The sequence below is a fragment of the Rosa rugosa genome, chromosome 1, assembly GCF_958449725.1.
Source record: "Rosa rugosa chromosome 1, drRosRugo1.1, whole genome shotgun sequence".
NCBI classification, from domain to species: Eukaryota; Viridiplantae; Streptophyta; class Magnoliopsida; order Rosales; family Rosaceae; genus Rosa; species Rosa rugosa.
Genome location: NC_084820.1, coordinates 45,685,740 through 45,710,336, shown reverse-complemented (window position 1 = coordinate 45,710,336; position 24,597 = coordinate 45,685,740). Strand labels below are relative to the sequence as shown.

At 39.3% G+C, this 24,597-nt stretch overlaps 1 protein-coding gene and 1 pseudogene across 2 annotated transcripts; both read left to right on the top strand.

The window, feature by feature from the left end:
* The first annotated feature begins 1,045 nt into the window (after positions 1 to 1,045).
* LOC133725099 (disease resistance protein RPM1-like) lies at positions 1,046 to 24,359 on the top strand. 2 transcript variants are annotated; one of them, XM_062152217.1, is made up of 4 exons: positions 1,046 to 1,171; positions 1,953 to 2,030; positions 2,141 to 4,842; positions 24,147 to 24,359. In XM_062152217.1, exons 3-4 carry the CDS (start codon positions 2,179 to 2,181, stop codon positions 24,216 to 24,218), a joined length of 2,736 nt encoding a protein of 911 aa, XP_062008201.1. In that variant the 5' UTR covers positions 1,046 to 1,171; positions 1,953 to 2,030; positions 2,141 to 2,178; the 3' UTR covers positions 24,219 to 24,359. The 2 variants fall into 2 exon arrangements, with proteins under 2 accessions (XP_062008201.1, XP_062008202.1); XM_062152218.1 differs by lacking the exon at positions 24,147 to 24,359 and adding an exon at positions 5,131 to 5,440 and having other exon boundaries at positions 2,141 to 4,921.
* Positions 15,600 to 23,270, top strand: LOC133726444 (disease resistance protein RPM1-like; annotated as a pseudogene).
* Positions 24,360 to 24,597: the final 238 nt, after the last annotated feature.

The following is a 24,597-nucleotide window of genomic DNA, read 5'->3' as shown; positions in this document are numbered from 1 at the left end:
ATGAGATGTAATAGTATGCAGTTTCGTTTAATCTGACTACAGTTTTATTTGTCTAGATTCAAAGTTTGGTTTAAGTTTGGTAATAGACTATTTTTATCAATTCTATTTTGAGGGAAAAAAAGGAAAAAAATATTTTACTGGGGGGCAATAAATGTTTTGAATTGATGTAATCTCCTCGTTTTTTTTCCTTGATCAAAGTTTTATTTGTCTAATTTTAGGGAGATTAATTTTCATTCCGGCGATCGAAAGGTCTATTGACGGGCAATACATGTCTATTGGGGGGCAATACAGGTCTATTGAGGGGGCAATAATCCTCTTTGTCCCTATATGAGATCTCTGACAACCTCTTTGAGGACTTCCGGCGAGGTTTTATAAACCTCTGTTGCCCCCCAATAAAGGTCTATTAAGGGGCAATAAAAGTTTATTGCCCCTCTATTGGGGGGGGGGGGGGGCAATACATGTCTATTTGGGGGGAATAAACCTTTCCGACGACTTATGAGATCTCCGACGACCTCTTTAGAGATCTCGAGCGAGGTTTTCAGAGAAGTCTGGTGGATGGCGATAAGTGACCAGAATTCGACGGTCGGTGATAGGAATCCGGCGAAGTCTTCTATGCTCTCTCTCTCTCTATTTAACAAAAATATGCGGGTAAAATAGTCTATAAAAAGACAAAAAACAAAAAAAAAACTTAATGGGAAGACCTCCTTAGAGTGTTTTGGGTAAGAGAGAATTAAAAAAACTTAATGGGGTAAGTGGGAAAAAATCCCTAAAATTAAGGTAAATTGACAAAATCCCTTTAATATAATATAATTACTATGGTTAGTTCTGGATAAAGGCGTAATATCAGTAAAAAGTCATGAACCATGTTCACCATGCACTGAATCCTTCACAAAAGACCAATATTTTTGAAAGAATTACATACCATCAGGACCAATTGCTTTTGTCTTGTTATCCCTGGCCTTTCATTTCTTATCTGAAATCTGAATCACAGTAAAGTGTCTTTAACATAATGAGTAGAAAGTTACATCAACCAGCCTGTTACCTTATTTATTATTTGTTTCAGTCAACAAGTTTTCACCGACCGCATTACTCTCCAAATTTCTGAGTTCCATATCCGGCCAGTTCTTTCAAACTGATCTATGCAGTGGTATTAGGATACATCCAAGACATGGTATGTAATTCTGCAATCTCAGTATCGTCATGGCTAACATTACTCTGAAAATAGCAATTTCACTTAGATATCTTGCTTCTGCTTTATATCGATAACTATTGTCAATTTATCAATATTACTGCATTTACATAGATCTTCTTTGTGAATTAGTCAAGACATGTCTTGACTTTGTTTAATTTCCTCGTCATTGTCAGGCTCTCTCTCTCTCTCTCAAATATAGTCAGTTTGCAGAATTAAGTAGACATGTCTTGACTTCGTTTAACATCCTCCATATGGTTACTAAATTGAACATTTTGATCCATTTTCACTTATTATTTATTTATTTATTATTTGGTCTGAATTACCTAGTATTCGATCATCAAGCTCGCTTGCTCGATCTGTATGTTAATTTTCCTTAATTTTCTAAGATGTTGCCCCGTATATCTCCTAGCTAGAGTTGCACAAATATTATGTAAGATACATCTAATTTAGCTTTTAAGTAGTAGCCGCACCATTTTCTACATCAAATCTAGTTTAGTCCTTAATTTTATGGGAATAATTTTATCCCAATCTCCAAATGAACTTCTCTCATCCATTGGACTTGTATCTGAACGTAATCATCATTTGCAGAACGACGTATCAATTAAGTTTCAAGTCTTCTTCAAAGCAATTTGTGTGTGGTTAATTGTTGTGCAACTTGATTGCACTTGACTTAACCATATATATAGGGTTTTTGTCCATTTACCCCATTTCTAGAGATTATATATATATATATATTTATTTATTTTTTGTTTCATTTAAGAAAACAAATTTAGGGAGCAAGCAACTGGAGCAAAATGGGACATTTCCGAAGAACTGATGATCTATACGAGACAAATTGGTATGTTAGTCCCCAGAGGGTGCTTTAATTTACCAAGTAATTTCATTTCTGCAGTTCGAATAGTAGCATTTTTCTAATAAAATAAACTATACATGTCACTTCATTTACAGAACGTGCTTGTTGAGAAGGTTACAATCGAAAGCTCAATATGGCGTCAGCTGCACAAGATCTCTTGCTTGGCAAAATTGTAACCATTCTTGAGAACGAAGCATCCTCCATAGCCGGTGTTCGCGATAAAGTTGATGACATTAAACAAGAGCTTGTAAGCATGAAAGCCTTCCTAAAGGATGCTGAAGGAAAGAAAGCACAAATGGAGGGAGGGGAGACATGGATAACAAGAGTGAGAGACTCTGTCTATGACGTTGAAGATACCATTGATGAATTCACATATCGCATCAATGAGCTGAAATGCGGAGGTCCAGTTGCAAGGTGTCTTCACGTAACATTTCATATTCCAAAGAATCTTTGGTATAGGCGTCAAATCGCTAAAAAATTAGACAAAATCAAAGGAACCATCAAAGCCAATTCGGAGAGGAATCAGACATATGGTGTTAGTGTTGTTACTGCTCTAGAAGGAACGAGTTCTTCTCATGATCATATTCAAAAATGGATGCGGAACCAAGCAGAGGCTTCTCTCTTTACTAATGAAGATGAGCTTGTCGGGATTGAAGCCCCAAAAAAAGAATTAATGGAGTATATAGTGAATGGACAGCAGAGCCAAACCATTGTCTCCGTGGTCGGGATGGGAGGATCTGGGAAAACCACTCTTGTTGCAAAGATCTTCAACAGTGATATTGTAAAGAGACATTTCAATTGCTATGCATGGGTTACAGTTTCCCAAACTTATGTGATTGAAGACTTATTTAGAAGCTTGATCAAGCAATTCCATGAAGCAAGGAAGGAGGAGGTTCCAACAGACATTAATACAATGAGCTTTAGAGAATTGGTAGAGATTCTTGTGAACTACTTGAACTCAAAAAGGTATCTAGTTGTGCTAGATGATGTATGGGACATAAATCTTTGGACACAAATAAGGGTATCACTCCAAGATAGACAACTTGGAAGTCGAGTTGTACTCACCGCTCGGAACAATGGCATAGCAAGCTATGCTTTTGGAGTTGCAAGTCATGTTCACCATATTCAACCCTTGGGAAAGAAGGACGCTTGGGAGCTTTTTTGCAAGAAGACATTCTCTACTCATCCTAATAAATCTTGTCCACTTGAGCTCGAGCCATTAGCTCGGGAACTTGTGGGGAAGTGTAATGGCCTTCCTCTGGCAATTGTAGCATTAGGCGGTCTCATGTCATCCAAAACGTCTTGTTCAGAGTGGAGCGATGTTTGCAACAGCTTAAATTGGCATGTCACAAACCATCCTTTACTGGGCTATATGAAGAGCATTTTATTGCTCAGTTTTAATGACTTGTCATACCGATTGAAGCAGTGTTTCCTCCATTGTTCTCTTTTTCCAGAAGATTATTTAATCAAAAGAAAACGACTTATTAGATTGTGGATAGCCGAAGGATTCGTTGAACATGTGAAAGGTGTCACACCGGAAGTGGTTGCAGATGGATATCTTTTGGAACTTTGTTTTCGTAGCATGCTACAAGTTGTGAAGAGGAATGAAGCAGGAAGGCCGAAAAAATGCAAGATGCACGATGTCATGCGTGAGCTTGCTCTTTCAACATCTGAGAAAGAAAAGTTTTGTGCTGTGTATGATGGGAAAGATGAAGCAATTAAAGCCCGCCGTTTGTCAATTCAATCTGAAGGAGAAATTAAATCCGGCACAGGTACATCACAGCTTCGATCTATTCTTGTCTTTGTCGAAGAGACAACGTTGCCTTCTGATTGCAAATTTTTGAGGGTGCTAGACTTGGAGGATGTGTCGATCACTAAACTGCCAGATGATCTTGGGTACTTGTTCAACTTAAGATATTTGAATTTGAGGGGAACGTCTATCAAGGAGCTTCCAAAATCCATAGGAAAGCTACGCAACCTTCAAACCTTGAACATCCTGGACAGTAAGATAGAGGAACTTCCAAAAGGAATTGCCAAGTTGTTAAATCTGCGCCATCTTATTATGTACCGTTACACTCATGATCCTCTTGGGTTTAGATATGTCAAGGGAACAAGAGTACCAGTGGATGTTAGTAAGATGAATAAATTGCAAGTTTTGTCATGTGTTGAGGCAGAAGGAGACACTATTAGGCAGGTCGGTTGTATGACCCAACTTGTAAGGATTGGAATTACTAATGTGAAAGGAAGTGACGAGAGGCACCTGTGTGACAGCATTCAAAAGTTACAGCTCCTTCACTACTTGTTTCTAATGGCAAGCGATGAAGAGGAGATTCTTCGAACAAATGCACTATGTTCACCTCCTCCCTTACTTCGAGTGGTTATTTTGGTTGGCCGACTGGAGAATGTACCACTTTGGTTTCACTCACTCCAAAACGTTACACATCTGTATCTGCATTGGTCTAAACTTGAAGAAAATTTGGTACCTCACATTGAAGCACTGCCCAATCTGGGAAATCTTGTTCTGATCAATGCATATGTCGGGAAACAGCTGTATTTTCGCAGAGGCTTTGTAAAGCTAAAGATGCTGGAATTGTATAATCATCCCTTCTTGACAGAAATAACTATAGAGAATGGGGTGATGCCAAATCTCAATCACTTGCATGTTCAAAGCTGCATGTCATTAAAGACATTGCCATTGGGTCTTGAATACCTGACTAATCTTCAAAAGTTGACGTTAGTGAGGGTTCCAGAGGAAATTATACAGTCCATTCGGAAAGGAGCTGTGGATCGTCCAAAGGTTCAACACATCCCTGAAATCCGTGTTTATGTAGGCTGGTCCCAAGAAAGATTGTCCTAGCACTTCTTTCTCCCGATAGGTAATTGGTTTCTTAGTCTTACATTTATATCTCTTTTTCTGTTTTTCATATTATACAAGAAATTGCTCACTGAATATGTCCAATTTAATTTTTCAAGAGCCACCAAAATGCAAGAAATTACTTGTTAGTTACTTGTGCACTTGTAATCAACTAGAAATTGTTCATTCAATACTAGTTGATTTTTCTTTTATTATGTCGATCTTTTGCAGAATCTATCAAGTTCCAGGAGTATTGAAGAAGATTTGGTCCATTCTGCCCCATGTCTCGTGAAGAATCCATTTTCTGTGTGCAGCTGCAAGAACAGATTTTTTTTTTTTAAATTCGATAGTACAGAAGACTTTGACTGCTCTATTGCATTTGCTATTATTTGTGTGTATTTGCATGTATAATGTTGGATTGAACATGTCACTTTAGCAGTAAATGGGGTGTGGTACTCTTTTCCCTTGTATCTGGGCAAGGTTTTGATGAGACCACTATATAAACCCCTTATCAATTTGTATTGTGTGCCCCCAGATAAAAAAAAAAGGAGTTATTTTAGTTATTTTTCACTGTAGAAGCTGCTTTGTACATGTGTTACGATTCCATGTTGATCATCTTGCATTTCTTTTAACGTTTGGTCATGGAGGAGCTGATGCTCATGATCCCTGCCCATAACGTCTCTAATAAAGACTTAAAAGAGGTAGGCTATACATGAGGAAGAGTTTTCCAGCGAGTCTTTCTCTAATGAAGAAAGTTCTCAGATGGAAGTTCTTTACGATTCAACAATGGTAGACATGTAATCACAGTGGCAACGAATTGCTCATGTAAACAATATGATGCATGCCACTTTCATTTTTCATTGTTTCTGTTTCAAAAAGGTTGGTAAGATCCTCATCCATTCTCAAGTGACTGCAACCCATTCAGAAGATTGTATGACTCGTATCTTTGAGACAGACGAGAATCTAATCACAACTTTGAAGGAATTAGGCTAACCTCCATTAAACTTCTATCCTATTATTTGACTCATTATTGGTGAAGTACCCAACCAATTACCCCTTTCGTCCTTCACATTGTTTGTTCAAGCTAATGATTTTAAACTATAGATGAAATTGATACCAAGAAAGTGATGAATAGATCGAAATTGAGAAAAAAGAAAAGACCTAGGTTAGCCACAACCCAAAGCGTCATTGAGAGCTCTCTAAGTCTGTACAGTTTTAAACACCCAACTACTCGATCTCGCCCTACCTCGGTTAGCCTCACCACTACCCGGTTAGCCTTGCTAGCTTCTGCCACCGTTAGCCTCGCCTCGCTAGCCTCACTTCGTTAGCCTCGTTTCTACACGCATATTCTCTAGTTTCGAATCAAACAAGTAAGTCTTTACATTAAAGTTCCCGCTTTATGTAATTTACATTTTACTCTTTCTTTTTCCTCGGGGACTTGCAACCTCCCTTCTTCTTCATCCCACCTTTCTGCAATGTGGGTTCGATTCTCTAAAGAGCATAATCGTGGAAATTCACGCTATATACAAACTAAGAGCGTTCGTGATCTTCGGACTAAGAGCATCCGTAAGCATCAATTTTGACCATACAAACATCATTGTTTTGGTCTAATCCAAATATTCTTGGAAATCTATTTCTTGGTAGCATTAAAGCTCGGAAATCTTATATTAGTTGTCGTGGTAGCTTTGACTCCGAAACTAATCTATTTTCTCCTTCTTCTTTTTCAGGATGTCGAAACCAAAGCTCGACTTTCCTATGCTTGACTCAACAGGCTCAGAATACCACAGCTGGGTAACTGATGTTGAGAACCATCTCACTTTGAAAGGGATCTTACCCATAATTCAGGCCCCAAACCCGGACCTCATATTTGAGCCTACGCCTACAAAGAATGCCACAGCACTCATCTTGATGCGATGTCACATGGATAAATCGCTCCGAATGGAGTACATGTCGATCAAGGATTCAAGAGAACTATGGGTGGCGCTACAAGAGTGCTTTGGCAATATCCAAGATTCCCTCCTTCCTGACTTGAAGGTTCAATAGAGCAACTTGCGCTTTGCCGACTTCAAGTCCGTCTCTGAATATAATTCAGAAGCTCTACGCCTCAAATCCATGTTGGGGTTTAGTGGACAAGTCATCACAGGTCAAGTGCTAATTGAGAAAACTCTCTCCACCTTTTCCGTCTCAGCACTTTTGTATCAAAGCAATACAGAGGTGAGTACAATGCTGGATGGATCACGAGGTTTTAGCAGCTAATCAATGTTATGTCTGTAGCTGGAAAACATGATAACATACTCGTGAAAAATTATAATTCAAGGCCCATTGGAACTAAGAGCATTCACGAGGCGAATTATAATGCACCCAAAGGAGAGCGCAAGGAGCGGAACCCTAAAATTGAGGGACAAAACGAACGTGTAGGTCCATATGACCGCCCTAAATAGGAAGGTAATTGCCAAACTGGAGCGGGATCACGTGGAAACATTGCACAACGTGGGAGAGGTGGCCGTGGTGCAGTCGGCCGTGGTGGAGCTGCCATAGGCCGTGGTGGTGGCACCAATCCCCTAGGGGAGGTCCACAATGTGCACCTCAATTAAAGGGAGGCAACCACAATGACATGTGTAATTGTAGAATCGATGTAAATCTGTATGTAATTAGGATTTTATTTAATTAGGATATCCTGCAATTACGGAAAGATTGTTTCCTATTAGAGTTAGACTACTCCTTTGTACATGTATATATACACCCATTGTGGGATGAATAGAATCATCAAATTAACCCTGAATTGAAATATTCTTCACTACTTGGTATCAGAGAAGGTTCAATCCTTTGAACTTGCACTGCATTCTTTGAATCCTGAATCCCAAAAAAATCACAAACTGCTGCGTACCACCACCATTGAAATCAAACCATCCCTGAATTCCAAACCACCATCACCCTACCTTTTTTCGAAAAAAAAAAAAAAAAATTCAGATCCATCTTGAAACCCTAGAAAACCCAATCCTGCAAAAATCCCGAATTCCTCAATGGGCGGACCTGTAATTGAAGGCGAACAGTCAAATCCCGAGAAGGCAATGGTGCCATCCTCACAAGTCATCCATCACCACTTGATGGTATTCCTGCAAGTATACAGGGTGGATGTAGTATAGTAATGGAAGAGAAGGGGTTGTCGTTCCCACGAGGATATTAAGTCAATTCACAATATGAAAACCTAAATGAATTAAAACCAAAAACACACAAAACAAGAAACACAAATCGATTAAGACACACACAATGACTCAAACTAAGACTATGATTTTCACGGTTTTGAAAAGAGTTGTTGATAATGGGAAAATAACTTGAAAACAGAAACTTAAAAAATGAATCTAAATAAACTGAAATTGAAAAGAGTCTATAATGATTGAAAGTAAAAATATGATGATGATGAGCCTAGGGTGTCGGAATCAACCACAAGCAATCTTATCTACGTTTTGAACCAACCAATGGATTCTTTCGTTTCTCTAGATGATAATTCCCGTATCTAAGTCCTTCTCAGGTACTCTAGACCATAGTTTTCCTTAAGTGCATGATTCTCTCCCTCTCGGGTAAAGGTCGTATATCCTAACTATGCAGTTTATCCTTCTCAGGTATAAATTTAACATGCAGGACTCATTACGTTTTAGAAAACAAGGAAATCAAGCAAATCATTATTCTTTCTCAAGTAATAATGTAATTTACAATTCTTAATCACATGAAGCTAATATGAATTATATTGCAGCTATGCCTCAAATTCATCTTCTGATAACTAGATGCAAAGCCCTAAAGGTCGCGAATCAATAGAACTTTAACATAAGCACAATTCAAGCAGAGATTAAGAATTCATCTAAAAAGAAACTAATAATCCATCAATTGAATATCAAAACATGTAAACAATCATGCTAGGGCCTCATCCTAGCCGTAGGAAAGGAGTTTAGCTACTCATGTTCAAGAAAAACATAATAGAAAATCTTAAAAACATAAAAGAACTTGTTGAATGGAGATGGAAGGTGAACACGTGATGGCAGCAGCTTTCTTTGATGAAAATCTGATATTGAATGGTACTTCTCCATCTTGACACATTCTCCTTTTATAAGATGCAACTTTTCCTTCTTGCTTTAGGCCTCTGGAACTCCTTAATAACTTAGCACAAAAGAAAGGTGATGTGGCACCCTAAAATTCCAAGGAAACATATGTTTGGGCTCTCAAACGGTCCATAATGCTATGTTAATTTTTCCAGAATTTTGCTAAGTCATTTAGGCCTTGAAAACTCGAGGTCTTAGAAACACATCACAGATTCGCGTATCGACTGAACTGCCTGTACTTAAACTGCCATATCTCCCTCTAGGGATATCGAAATCACGAACCATAAAATTCTCCAGAAACTAGACATTCAGGGCTTTCCGTGCATATAAGGGTCGTCTTCTGGTTATCTCTGGATCAGTACAGTTTAATCCTCAAAGTTGGCTGTTCTGCAGAAGCTGCTTCAGTTTTTAGGATTGCAAAGCACCTTCAATCCTTTTCCTCTCTTTTTCTTTCTTTTTCTCATCCTTGCTCTCCATACCTATAAACACACTAAACTAAGTAAATGAACCATAAACAAGGAGAACGAGACATAAATATCAAGATTAAGAAGCACAAAAATATTGGAAAATATAAGCACATCACCACTACACCACCCAACAAGACAACTCTGCGTTCCCAACAAGTGTTGTCTTGAATGAATCCAACTACACCATATGGGCTCCTCTCATGCGGATGCGCATTGGAGCACGAGGGAAGGTTGGTTATCTGACCGGAGTGAAGGCTGAACCTGCCATGAATTCTGCAGAGTATGAAGCTTGGGCCACGGACAATGAAAACGTGAAAAGTTGGCTCATTGACTCCATGGAGTCCTCTCTTATGGACCGGTATATTCGTCTTCCTACTGCAAAAGATATTGGGAAGCTGTAGAGAAAACTTTTTATGATGATTCTGATGAAACCTGGATCTTTGAATTGAACAAGAAGTGTTTTGAAGCAAAGCAAAATGGACGGCCCATTCCTACCTACTATAATGAGTTAGTGGCGATGTTCCAGGAGATTGATCAAAGGGTGGCCTCTCAAAATGATAATGTTGCAGCTGTAGTTCAAGAGACCTCAGCGATGTCCCGGATGCGTGTTCACATGTTTTTGAGTGGACTTGACCCAAAGTATGATCAGGTGCGTGGAGAAATCCTGCGCAAGGAACCTAAATTCTCTTTGAAGCAGAGCTATGCTTACATTCGCAAGGTGCAATCAGAGAAATAGGCTATGGGGCATTCGATACCTACCAAATCTTCTGTTCTGGCTGTCCAACGCAAACCAGGTCCTCATCCAGGCTTCTCAGGTCCTTCTCCACGTCGTCCTCTAGGTGAACCAAATCCATATGCAAACAGAAAGTGCATTGTTTGTGGGGAACTAGGTCATAGCAAGGAGCGGTGCTATGAAGTGATTGGTTACCCTGATTGGTGAGACTTCACCAAGAAACCACAAAAGAATCTGGGCAAGGCCGCCATTGCTACTACAGAGGAAGAGCGTCTAGACAATGCCTCTGCTAATATAGCGCAATCAGGTATGAAGGGTAAGGTTACTTTGAATAATACATGGATAATTGATACAGGTGCATCTGATCATATGACCAATGACCCTAATCTTGTGAAAAACCTTAGACATTCCCCTCAAGTTGTTGTCTCTACTGCTGATGGTACTCCAACTCCGGTCACCGGAGAGGGTTCTATTGTTTTATCTGATACCTTAACTCTTGAATATGTCTTAGTTGTTCCATCACTAGCTTATAATCTCCTGTCTGTTGGTCAAATTATTTTAGCTCTTGCATGTATTGTGACCTTCTATCCGTCTTTCTGTGTGTTTCAGGACATTCTGACTCGGCGGATTCTTGGTTATGGTGTTAGAAGGGGGAAATTGTACTACCTGGATCTGACAGAGACTGGAGAGAACTAGAAGCATCTTTTGGGGCAAGCTAATCAGATCAATGGGGTAGAGAATGCGAAGGAAGCTATATGGTTATGGCATCGCCGTTTAGGTCATCTATGTTTTAGTTATCTTAAGAAGCTGCAACCTCATTTGTTTTCTGTTGTCAGTGATTTGGATTTCCATTGTGACATTTGTGAACTGGCCAAGAGCCACTGTGTTTCATATTCACCAAGCTAGTCTTGATAAAAGTCATGTTCCTTTTATGAAAATTCACTCTGATGTCTGGGGTCCTGCGAAAATTCCTTCTCTTTCTGGAGCTCGATATTATGTAACGTTTATTGATGATTGTACTCGCATGACATGGGTATCATCATTACTGAAGAATAAGAGTGATGTATTTGGGATGTTTATCGAATTTCACAAAATGGTGGCAACTCAGTATTGAAAATCCATCAGAGTGTTTCAGTCTGACAATGGTGGAGAGTTTGTGAATGGCCCTATGATTGAGTTTTGCCGGCCACATGGAATTCGTCATCAAACCTCCAATTCTTATACTCCTCAATAGAATGGTTTAGCAGAACGGAAGAATAGGCAGTTGATGGAAGTCGTTCGTGCTTCCTTATTTGGCATGAATGTACCTCGGTCCTATTGGGGAGAAGTAGTGAAATCAGCAGCATATCTCATCAACCGTACTCCTTCACGGGTAATTGAGTTTCAGAATCCTTATCAAAAGCTTCATACATTTTTAACCATCCCCTCTATGCCTAATTTGGAGCCCCGAGTGTTTGGGTGCACAGCTTATGTCCACATACCAAAGCCACAACGGAGCAAACTTGATCCCCGTGCAAAGAAGTGTATTTTTGTGGGTTATGCAGAGTTTCAGAAGGGCTACAGATGTTATGATCCGCTCACTAATACAGTACATATATCTCTTGATGTCTCATTCCGTGAATCTGAGCCATATTACTCAGGGGGAGCTTCTCAGTCTTCCCTTTGGGGGGAGAGAGGTTGTGAAGGGAATCCTTGTTCTATTATTGATTTTGATGTCTTTGAAGACTTGGAAAATTTGGAGGAACGATTTGAAGGGGGAGTGTAGAATCGCTGTAAATCTGTATGTAATTAGGATTTTATTTAATTAGGATATCCTGTAATTATGGAAAGATTGCTTCCTATTAGAGTTAGATTACTCCTTTGTAGTTGTATATATACACCCATTGTGGGATGAATAAAATCATCAAATTAACCCTGAATTGAAATATTCTTCACTACTGTCATCGATGTGGATCAAGTGAGCATTGGTTCAAACAATGCAATGCAAGCAACAAGTTAGCTGCACAATACAAGGCATATAGCGACTTGAGGGAGCAAGAAGCCTATCTTGCCGAAGAGGGAGATGACGGAGATGACAATGACGTCAATCTCACCATAGCGGACTTCAAATCTGGCGAAGAAGTGCACAAGGATGCCGCAGATTTTGATTAGAATAGTCCTTTTTATTTTCCAAGAATTATGTAATGGCAACTATGCCTTAATCAATAAAATGACTTTTTGTTTTAACTCTTTCTCGACTAGGCTCATCCAATTAATTGTGATGTCTAGCAAAGGTTTGAACTGAGAGAACTATTTTACAAGAGAGCATCGCTCCACCAAAATCTCGACTTACCTTACCTGGTCACAACCAAATTGGAGTTACTAAAAGGATTGAGTGACTATAATTTGTCTATGTTTGATTTTTATTTTGGATTAAATTTTGGTCAAGAAACTTTGATGTAATCATTGGCTATTATTAATAAAGTCTCCATTAATTTTTATTGAATATCTTGGACGTATTTTAATTTTGAACTTCATTATTTTTCAGTATGTTTTCCAGAGAGCTAGAGTGCCTCGTGGATAGTGCTACTATGCACAACATACTTCGAAATAGGCAATTATTCCTATGGATGTCGCCTACTTGATCTTCAGTGACTACGATGGCTGGGTCATCCAAATTGATTCATGATCGAGGACCAGCTCAATTTCTGTTGTCAAATGGCACAATTATAAATGTCACTGAAGCTCTATATGCTCCTAGGGCTGGAAGAACCCTATTGAGTTTTAAAGATATAAGAGCTAATGGTTTTCATCGTAAAACTTATTTGGATTTTTCTTGTTACTTGGTGGGATGTTGAAGAAGGGATGTTGCAAGTCCCGGAGAAAAAGAAGAGAAATTTAAAGTACAGAAAGCAGAAACTTTAATCGTAAAACTTACTTGGATTTTTCTTGTTCTTCTTCTCAGTCTTGAACTTAAAAGGCGATGGCACACAGGTGCGCAAGAGAATGGCAGGGTTGGAGGTGGTACTCGGCCAAGGAAGGTGCGCACAGTGTTCCTAGGGTTTTGGGGTTATAGGGTTTGAATTTTGCATAGTAGGATGCTTTGCAGAAAAGTATTTGGCTTCTGATTTCAAGGTTAGGGCTTGTGCTGATAACGTGTTTAAGGAAAAGAGAATTGTATAGAGAATTTGGAAAATAGTTGTGTCTTTCATTGATAATAGGAGCCTCTATATATAGAGGATACAAGTACATAATCTTTGAGTACAAGAAATCCTATTCTAATTAGAACTAGGAACTATAACATTCTTCTTCTATTACAACAATAGAAAGTAATCCTAGTTTGGTAAGACACACATAAATCGAATATCCTTCAACAATACCATCAGGATCAACTGCTTTTGTCTTGTTATCAGGGCCTTTCATTTCTTATCTGAAATCTGAATTACATTAAAGTGTCTTTAACATAATGAGTGGAGGACCACTAAAAAAACATTGAACTTTCGTAGGAACGCGCTCGTTCACGCGCCTGAGAGAAAAAGCTGGTTTCTTCCTTCCTGTCCGGCTGCGAGCCCTTCCGCCATCGTCGGACGGGCCTTTGTCGGCCTGGTGTAGGTCTGGAGTGAGCCGGATTCCTCAATCGACTTATGGATCAGATCGAGAAGATTACGGTGGTGGTTCTTGTGGTGAGGATTGGGGAGATCGTGGAGGCTGTCGGGCTTTGGTGTGTCCCTCAGTGGTCTAGTCGGCAGAATGGCGTGGTGGAGCGAGTCTGGACCTTTCTGTGTGGCGCCGTTGTCGTGGTGGCACCGTTCGGGTCTGATTGGATCAGTCCAATCTGGGTTAGTTCTTTCCGATCTGATCTGGGGATAGATATATTTGGCAGAGGCTGTGCGTTTCCATGGCGAAGAAATGACGAAGGAATGATGCTGGGGGGTGCCGGGGTCATGGCGGCGCGGATTGGGTCTGATCAGATCAATCCGATCTGGTTTGGTTCTCTTTGAACTGATCTGGGGTTGGGGCTGTTTGACAGGTCTAGCGCAATTCCATGGCGCGGTAGGGAGGGTGGAATGATGATGGCGGCGGTTCGGCGACTCTAGCGGCGAGGTGCAGTTGGTGGTCTATCAGTGGTGGCCGTGGTGGGGTTGGGCCAGGCTTGGATGGCATCATGGATCTCCCTTGTTTCCTTGGTAGAAGCTTGGGCTTGGGCCCTCCTTTTGGGCTCGGCCTGGGTTGGTTTTTTTATTTATGTTTTAAATTTTATTTATATTAGTTGGTTAGTGATGTCTCGCCTTCGACGTGTAATAAGTCCCTACAGCTATTTTGTAGGACTAATCGGGCTAAATGCCTGTGCGTGCACTCTAAGTGCCTTATCTGGCCTAGCGAGGCGACGATCAATTGTTAAATGATCTCAACCTCCTAGTGGCAGAATGAAACTAAGTGTCGTCGGAATTATTTTCCGGCGGCAACATAGTGGGAAAACTGTGATTTTACTAATTATGCTTCGTTGTAATTGAGTTATCTTTCCAATATGTCACCGCTATGTCAAAGCAAATGAAGCAGCCAATAGTGCACTCTTTGCTAATTGGTGCTTGTTAGAATACATGTATTTTGTAGAGACTTCTGATATCATTTCGGGACTTTCTCTAGATGCTTATTGTAATCAGGGGTTTATTCAGTTTCATTAATCAAGGCTTGAGGGCAGCCGCACAAGCCATTTATTAAAAAAAAAAAAAACATAATGAGTGAAAAGTTAAATCAACCAGCCTGTTACCTTATTTATTACTTGTTTCAGTCACCAAGTTTTCACCGACCGCATTACTCTCCAAATTTCTGAATTTAATATCCGGCCAGTTCTTGAAAATTGATCTATCATCTATGCAGTGAAACATGGTATGTACTATGTAATTCTACAATCTCAGTATCGTCATGGCTAGCATCTCTGAATATAGCAATTTCACTCAGAACTCTTGCTTCTGCTTTATATCGATAACTATTGTGAATTTATCAATAATACAGCATTAATTTACATAAATATTCTTTGTGAATTAGTCAAGACATGTCTTGACTTTGTTTAATTTCCTCGTCGTTGTCAGGTTACCTAGTATTCGATCATCAAGCTCGCTTGCTCGATCTGTATGTTAATTTTCCTTAATTTTCTAAGATGTTGCCCCGTATGTCTCCTAGCTAGAGTTGCACAAATATTATGTAAGATACATCTAATTTAGCTTTTAAGTAGTAGCCGCACCATTTTCTACATCAAATCTAGTTTACTCCTTAATTTTATGGGAATAATTTTATCCCAATCTCCAAATGAACTTCTCTCATCCATTGGACTTGTATCTGAACGTAATCATCATTTGCAGAACGACGTATCAATTAAGTTTCAAGTCTTCTTCAAAGCAATTTGTGCGTGGTTAATTGTTGTGCAACTTGATTGCACTTGATTGCAAAATTGTAACCATTCTTGAGAACGAAGCTTCCTCCATAGCCGGTGTTCGCGATAAAGTTGATGACATTAAACAAGAGCTTGTAAGCATGAAAGCCTTCCTAAAGGATGCTGAAGGAAAGAAAGCACAAATGGAGGGAGGGGAGACATGGATAACAAGAGTAAGAGACTCTGTCTATGACGTTGAAGATACCATTGATGAATTCACATATCGCATCAATGGGCTGAAATGCGGAGGTCCAGTTGCAAGGTGTCTTCACATAACATTTCATATTCCAAAGAATCTTTGGTATAGGCGTCAAATCGCTAAAAAATTAGACAAAATCAAAGGAACCATCAAAGCCAATTCGGAGAGGAATCAGACATATGGTGTTAGTGTTGTTACTGCTCTAGAAGGAACGAGTTCTTCTCATGATCATATTCAAAAATGGATACGGAACCAAGCAGAGGCTTCTCTCTTTACTAATGAAGATGAGCTTGTCGGGATTGAAGCCCCAAAAAAAGAATTAATGGAGTATATAGTGAATGGACAGCAGAGCCAAACCATTGTCTCCGTGGTCGGGATGGGAGGATCTAGGAAAACCACTCTTGTTGCTAAGATCTTCAATAATGACATTGTAAAGAGACATTTCAATTGCTATGCATGGGTTACTGTTTCACAAACTTATGTGGTTGAAGTCTTATTTAGAAGCTTGATCAAGCAATTCCATGAAGCAAGGAAGGAGGAGGTTCCAAGAGACATTAACATGATGAGCTTCAGAGAATTGGTAGAGATTCTTGTGAACTACTGAACTAAAAAAGGTATCTAGTTGTGCTGGATGATGTATGGGACATAAATCTTTGGTCACAAATAAGGGTATCACTTCAAGACAGACGACTTGGAAGTCGAGTTGTACTCACCGCTCGGAACAATGGCATAGCAAGCTATGCTTTTGGAGTTGCAAGCCATGTTCACCATATTCAACCCCTAAGAAAGGAGAACACTTGAGAGCTTTTTTGCAAGAAGGCATTCTCTACTCATCCTAATAAATCTTGTCCACATGAACTTGAGCCATTTGCTCGGGAACTTGTGGGGAAGTGTAATGGCCTTCCTCTGGTAATTGTAGCATTAAGTAGTCTCATGTCATCCATAAAGTCATGTTTAGAGTGGAGCAATGTTTGCAATAGCTTAAATTGGCATCTCACAAATGATCCTTTACTGGGCTATATGAAGAGCATTTTATTGCTCAGTTTCAATGACTTGTCATACCGATTGAAGCATTGTTTCCTCTATTGTTCTCTTTTTCCATGCAGTTGTCAAAAATAATAACGGCCTCTGAAAAAAATTAAATAACAGAAACTCAGTTACTAAAATATGATCACACAAAAGGTGATGTATCGAAGGACGTTTTAAGGGTCAGGGAGTAAAGGAATCAGTCATTGTGTGTTATATATGAACTTTTGCATATACCTACAAGGTTTTGCGATTATTTAATGAGAAGAAAACGACTCATTAGATTGTGGATAGCTGAAGGATTCGTTGAACATGTGAAAGGTGTCGCACCGGAAGTGACTGCAGATAGATATCTTTCGGAACTTTGTTTTCGGAGCGTGCTACAAGTTGTAGAGAGGAATGAAGCAGGATGGCCAAAAAAATGCATGATGTCATGCGAGAGCTTGCTCTTTCAATATCCGAGAAAGAAAAGTTTGGTGCTGTGTATGATGGGAAAGATGAAGCAATTGAAGCCCGCCGTTTGTCAATTCAATCTGAAGGAGATAATAAATCCAGCACAGGTATATCACAGCTTTGATCTATTCTTGTCTTTGTCAAAGAGACAACGTTGCCTTCTGATTGCAAATTTTTGAGGGTGCTAGACTTGGAGAATGTGTCAATCACTAAACTACCAGATGATCTTGAGTACTTGTTCAACTTAAGATATTTAAATTTGAGGGGAACGGATATCAAGGAGCTTCCAAAGTCCATAGGAAAGCTTCGCAGTAGAAAAGAATAGGATTAATTTCAGTTTACCTCCTTGAGGTTTGGGGGTGACACCCTCGACTCTTAATTTTGAATTTTTACCCCCCAAACTTTCCAATTTCAGTCAGTCATGTCCAATTTCTCAGATTCCGTTCAAATTGGACGTTAATTATAACGATCTAACCCAATTTGAAGCCTTTTAAGGACACATATGAGTTTTTTTTGTCTTGAAATAACCATTTTAGCCCTCAAAGTGGGTTAGATTGTCAAAATTAACGTCCACGGAATCTGAGAAATTGGACATGACTGACTGAAATTAGAAAGTTTGGGGGGTAAAAATTCAAAATTGAGAGTCGAGGGGGTAACATGATGACACCCCCAAACCTCAGGGGGGTAAACTGAAATTAATCCAAAAGAATACTTCAATTTAGGGTTAATTCGATGATTCTATTCATCCCACAATGAAGGTATATATACAATTACAAAGGAGTAGTCTAACTCTAATAGGAAACAAACTTTCCATAATTGCAGGATATCCTAATTAAATAAATTCCTAATTACATACAGATTTACAACGATTCTACACTCCCTCTCAAGTTGGTGCATAAATGTCTATCATGCCCAACTTGTCAACCGAGCTGTCAAATACCTTCCTGGACACTCTTTTAGTAAGAACATCAGCTAATTGCTCATCTGAGTTTACAAATGGAAAGCGAATAACCTTTATGTCAAGATTTTCTTTAATAAAATGACGGTCAACCTCCACATGCTTTGTTCTATCATGCTGAACTGAATTATGTGCAATCTCAATGGCAGCTGTATTATCACAATGCAAATCCATAGGCTTTTTAAGCTTGTAACCCAGGTCTTTCAAGACATTACGAATCCACAACATTTCACAGACTTCATGTGCCATACCTCGGAACTCAGCTTCTGCACTTGATCTGGCAACGACTTTCTGCTTCTTGCTACACCAAGTGACGAAGTTCCCTCCAACAAAAGTGAAGTATCCAGATGTAGAACGTCAGTCAGTTTTATCACCAGCCCAATCTGCATCTGTGTACCCAACAACTTCCAATTCATCTTTTTCTGAAACAATAACCTTTTACCTAGCGCCATCTTCAAGTACCTCAAAATACGAAAGACTGCATCCATATGCTCTTCACTAGAACAATGCATAAATTGACTAACAACACTCACAGCATAAACAATATCAGGTCTAGTGTGTGAAAGATAAATCAACCTTCCTACAAGACGTTGATACCTCCCTATATCTGTTGGAACTTGATCAGGATAAATGGCAAGTCTGTGATTCATCTCAATGGGTGTCTCCATTGGTCTGCAGTCCAACATCCCTATTTCAGCAAGTAAATCAAGGACATACTTCCTTTGTGAAAGAAAAATCCCCTTCTTAGACCTTGCAACTTCAATACCCAGAAAATACTTCAGTTGTCCCAGATCCTTCATTTCAAACTCCTTTGACAGATACTTTTGCAATTCATTCATCTCTTTCGGATCATCTCATGTAACAATCATGTCATCAACATACACAATAAGAGCTGTAATCTTACCATTCTTGCATTTGATAAACAAGGTATGGTCAGAATTGCTCTGTCTGTATCCAAAGGCTTTCATGGACTTTGAAAATCTTCCAAACCAAGCTCTTGGAGACTGCTTCAGGCCATACAAAGACTTCTTCAATTTACACACCTTGCCAACGTCACTTGGGTAATTCTTAACACCTGGGGGCACATCCATGTACACTTCCTCCTCCAAATTCTCATTAAGAAATGCATTCTTCACATCAAACTAGTGCAAGGGCCAATCTTTGTTTGCTGTAAGTGAGATTAGAATCCAGACAGTATTAATCTTTGTCACAGGTGCAAAAGTCTCCTAATAATCAATCCCATAGCGTTGTGTATATCCTTTGGTAACCAACCTCGCCTTATATCTATTAATAGTTCCATCTGCATTAAGCTTCACAGTAAATACCCAACGACATCCTACAGTCTTCTTTCCAACGGGCATAGGTACTAGCTCCCATGTTGCATTCTTTTGAAGAGCTTCCAATTCTTCATTCATCGTCTTTGTCCATTTTGGATCCGTCAATGCATCCTGCACGTTACTAGGAATAGATATAGTAGATAATTGATCAACAGCAAGTGCATGTGACCCAGAAATCCTATGGTTAGACATAAAATTAGCTATATGGTATTTAGCTTTGGCTTTGATATCTGGTTCATATTGTTTCTTAGGAATTCCCTTAGTAACCCTTTGTGATTTCCTAGGTTCGACACTTTCTAACCCAGAAGACTCATTAAAGTATAGGGGTACCTGAGGTGGATCATTCTGACCGGGATCTTCAATTAGTGATGCAGAAGGGGGAATATCTTGTGTGTGAGCTTCAGATACGTCTTGATTTTGATTCAAACTATCCAGAAAAGTCATCTCTTCTGTCTCGGAACTCACAACGCTCTGTTCGGCAGTTGCATTTTCTGTCTCGGAATTCACAACACTCTGTTTGGCAGTTGCATTTTCTGTTTCTGAATTCACAATGCTCTGTTCGGCAACTGCATTTTCTGTTTCAGAATTTCTACCTTCAAATCGTTTCTCCAAATTTTCCAAGTCTTCAAAGGCATCAAAATCAATAACAGAACAAGGATTCCCTTCACAACCTCTCTCCCCCTGAAGGGAAGACTGAGAAGCCCCCCCTGAGTCATAAGGCTCGGATTCACGAAAAGCAACATCAAGAGAGACATGTATAGTGCTAGTAAGAGGATCATAACATCGATAACCCTTCTGGAAGTCAGCATAACCAACAAATATACACTTACGGGCACGGGGATCAAGCTTGTTGCGTTGAGGCTTGAGAATATGAACATAAGCTGTGCACCCAAACACCCGGGGCTCCAAATTAGGCATAGAAGGGATTGTCAAAAGTGTATGAAGCTTCTGATGAGGATTCTGAAACTCAATCACCCGTGAAGGAGTACGGTTGATAAGATATGCTGCTGATTTCACTGCTTCTCCCCAATAGGATTGAGGTATATTCATGCCAAACAAGGAAGCACGAACAACTTCCATCAACTACTTGTTCTTCCGTTCTGCTAAACCATTCTGTTGAGGAGTATAAGAATTGGAGGTTTGATGACGAATTCCATGTGACCGGCAAAACTCAATCATAGGGCCATGCACAAACTCTCCACCATTGTCAGACTGAAACACTCTGATGGATTGTTGATACTGAGTTGCCACCATTTTGTGAAATTCGGTAAACATTCCAAATACATCACTCTTATTCTTCAGTAATGACACCCATGTCATGCGAGTGCAATCATCAATAAACGTTACAAAATACCGAGCTCCAGAAAGAGAAGGAATTTTCGCAGGACCCCAGACATCAGAGTGAATCTTCATAAAAGGAACAAGACTTTTATTAAGACTTGGTGAATATGAAATACGGTGACTCTTGGCCAGTTCACAAATGTCACAGTGGAAATCCAAATCACTAACAACTGAAAACAAATGAGGTTGCAGCTTCTTAAGATAACTAAAGGATAGATGACCTAAACGGCGATGCCATAACCATACAGCTTCCTTCGCATTCTCTACCCCGTTGATCTGATTAGCTTGTCCCAAAAGATGCTTCTGTTTCTTTCCAGTCTCTGTCATGTCCAGATAGTATAATTTCCCCTTTCAAACACCATAACCAAGAATCCGTCGAGTCAGAATGTCCTGAAACACACAGAAAGACAGATAGAAGGTCACAATACATGCAAGAGCTAAAACAATTTGACCAACAGATAGGATATTATAAGCTAGTGATGGAACAACTAAGACAGATTCAAGGGTTAAGGTATCAGATAAAGCAATAGAACCTTCTCCGGTGACCAGAGTTGGAGTACCATCAGCAGTAGAGACAACGTTTTGAGGGGAACGTCTAAGGTTTTTCACAAGACTTGGGTCATTGGTCATATGGTCAGATGCACATATATCAATTATCCATGTACTATTAAAAGTAATCTTACCCTTCCTACCTGACTGCACTACATTAGTTGAGGCATTGTCTAGGTAAATTTCCTCTGTAGTAGCAACAGCGGCCTTGCTCAGATTCTTTCGCGGTTTCTTGGTGAAGTCCCACTAGTCAGGTTAACCAATCACTTCATAGCACCGCTCCTTGCTATGACCTAATTCCCCACAGATAATGCACCTTTTGTTTGCATATGGATTTGGTTTACCTAGAGGACGGCGTGGAGAAGGTCCTGAGAAGCCTGGAGGAGGACCTTGTTTGCGTTGAGCCATAACAGAAAATTCAGTAGTTACCGAATGCCCCATAGCCTGTTTCTCTGATTGCACCATTGAGGAATTCAGGATTTTCGCAGGATTGGATTTTCTAGGGTTTCAAGATGGAAATGAATGTTTTGGAAAAAAAAAAAAGTTTTTTTTTTTTTCTTCTTTTTCCAAAAAAAGGTAGGGTGATGGTGGTTTGAAATTCAGGATGGTTTGATTTCATGGTGGTGGTACACAGCGGTTTGTGGTGTTTTTCGGGATTCAGGATTCAAAGGATGCAGCGCAAGTTCAAAGGATTGAACCTATTGAACCTGCTCTGATACCAAGTAGAAAAGAATACTTCAATTTAGAGTTAATTCGATGATTCTATTCATCCCACAATGAGGGTATATATACAAGTACAAAGGAGTAGTCTAATTTTAATAGGAAACAAACTTTCCATAATTACATGATATCCTAATTAAATAAAATCCTAATTACATACAGATTTACAGCGATTCTACATTCGCAACCTTCAAACCTTGAACATCCGCGAAAGTATGATAGAGGAACTTCCAAAAGGAATTGCCAAGTTGTTAAATCTGCGCCATCTAATTATGCACCGTTACACTGATGATTTTCTTGGGTTTAGTTATGTCAAAGGGACCAGAGTAGCAGTGGATGAGTGGATCTTAGTCAAATGAATAAATTGCAAGTTTTGTCATGTGTTGAGGCAGAAGGAGACACTATTAGGCGGGTCGGTTGTATGACCCAACTTGTAAGGATTGGAATTACTAATGTTAAAGAAGGTGATGAGATGCACCTGTGTCATTCAGAAGCTGCAGCTCCTTGCCTCCTTCACTACTTGTTTCTAATGGCAAGTGATGAAGAGGAGATTCTTCGAACAAATGCACTATGTTCACCTCCTTTCCTACTTAAAACGGTTATTTTGGTTGGCCGACTAGAGAATGTACCACTTTGGTTTCATTCACTCCAGAGCGTTACAACTCTGTATCTGCATTGGTCTAAACTTGAAGAAGATTTGGTACCTCACATTGAAGCACTGCCCAATCTGGGACTTCTTGGTCTTGTGAATGCATATGTCGGGAAACAGCTGTATTTTCGCAGAGGCTTTGGAAAGCTTAAAGAACTGGTGTTGGCAAATAATCCCTTGTTGACAGAAATAACTATAGAGAATGGGGTGATGCCAACTCTCCATGACTTGCGTGTTGCCAGCTGCATGTCATTAAAGACATTGCCACTGGGTCTTGAATACCTGACTAATCTTCAAAATTTGACACTAAAGATGGTTCCAGAGAAAATTATACGGCCTATTTGGAAAGGAGGTGTGGATCATCCAGGGCTGTCCCGTGATAAAGTGAGGCCTAAGGCGAACATTAGAGAGGCCTATTCTAAAATCTAAATTAAGAAGAAAAAAATGGCCAAACAAACTGTACTAATAAGTTTCTGGAGTGTGCATCAATGTTTTTCTATTGGCTAGGATCAAAAATATTTGTATTAATATCGTTTAATTGTGACACCTTTTCTACTAGATTTGGTTCAACACTCTCTGCTAGATTTTCCACCACATTCGGTTCAACACTTTCTGCTAGATTTTCCACCACATTTTGTTCAACACTTTCTGCTAGATTTTCTACCACACTTGGTTGAGTTGGTTCAACACTTTCTGCTAGATTTTCTACCACATTTGGTTCAACACTCTCTGCTACATTTACATTTTCAACTACATCTTCTTCTACAATTGGCACTAAATTCTCTATTGGACTTGCTACTGTCTCTTCTCTTGATCCTATAGCTTTTTCTTTAACAGTTACATACTTATCTAGTGCTCCTTTTTGGGATTGAATTAGCTTTTCTATCCTTCTTTTTTTCTTAAGTTTATCAAACCCACATTCAAACTTCCTAGTAGACATATTATGATACTCAGTACTAAAAAACAAATCAAACTACTATTCAATTATTCAAGGTCTCAAGGATTCTAAATTTCTAATCAAAAACAAAACGAACAATAATTTCATATTCCAACAAAAAACAAGCAAATTCCAACCAAAAACAAAGAGAACAATTCAACCTTGAATAAAATGATAAAGAACAATAAAACCTGGTTATCTTCTACTCCGATAATTGATTGATTGATTGATGAAGAAAGGGAGGCTTCGGGGTGTTTAATGTTGTACCAATACAAAAAAGATGGAGGAAATTGAGTGCAGAACTGCAGAAGAATGCCCAAAATGCCAGAGCCCAGAAGAGTCAGTTGCAGCCCTTTCTTTCTATGAAGGTTCAACGCATCCCTGAAATCCTCCATTTCTATGAAGAGTCATCTATGATGTTCTATGAAAGCTTGTCCTAGCATTTCTTTCTCCCGATAGGTAATTGCTTTCTTAGTCTTACATTTATATCTCTTTTTCATATTATACAAGAAATTGCTCACTGAATATGTCCGATTTAGTTTTCCGAGAGCCACCATAATGCAAGAAATTACTTGTTGATTGCTTGTGCACTTGTAATCAACTTGAATTTGTTCATTCAATACTAGTTGATTTTTCTCTCATTGTGTCGATCTTTGAAGAATCTATCGAGTTCCAGGAGTATTGAAGAAGATTTGGCCCATTCTGTCCCATGTCCCATGAAGAATCCATTTTCTGTGTGCAGCTGCAAGGAGCCACCTTTTTTTTTTCTTTTTTAATTGAATAATACAGAAGACTTTGACTGCTCTATTGCAGTTGATA

What these genes read in the sequence shown, in the direction of transcription:
- LOC133725099 (XM_062152217.1), top strand. Translation starts at nt 2,179, where the DNA reads ATGGCGTCAGCTGCACAAGATCTCTTGCTTGGCAAAATTGTAACCATT. An exon ending in GAGCTGTGGATCGTCCAAAG is followed by an intron (nt 4,843 to 24,146) that starts GTTCAACACATC and finishes CTTTCTATGAAG; the next exon opens with GTTCAACGCATCCCTGAAAT.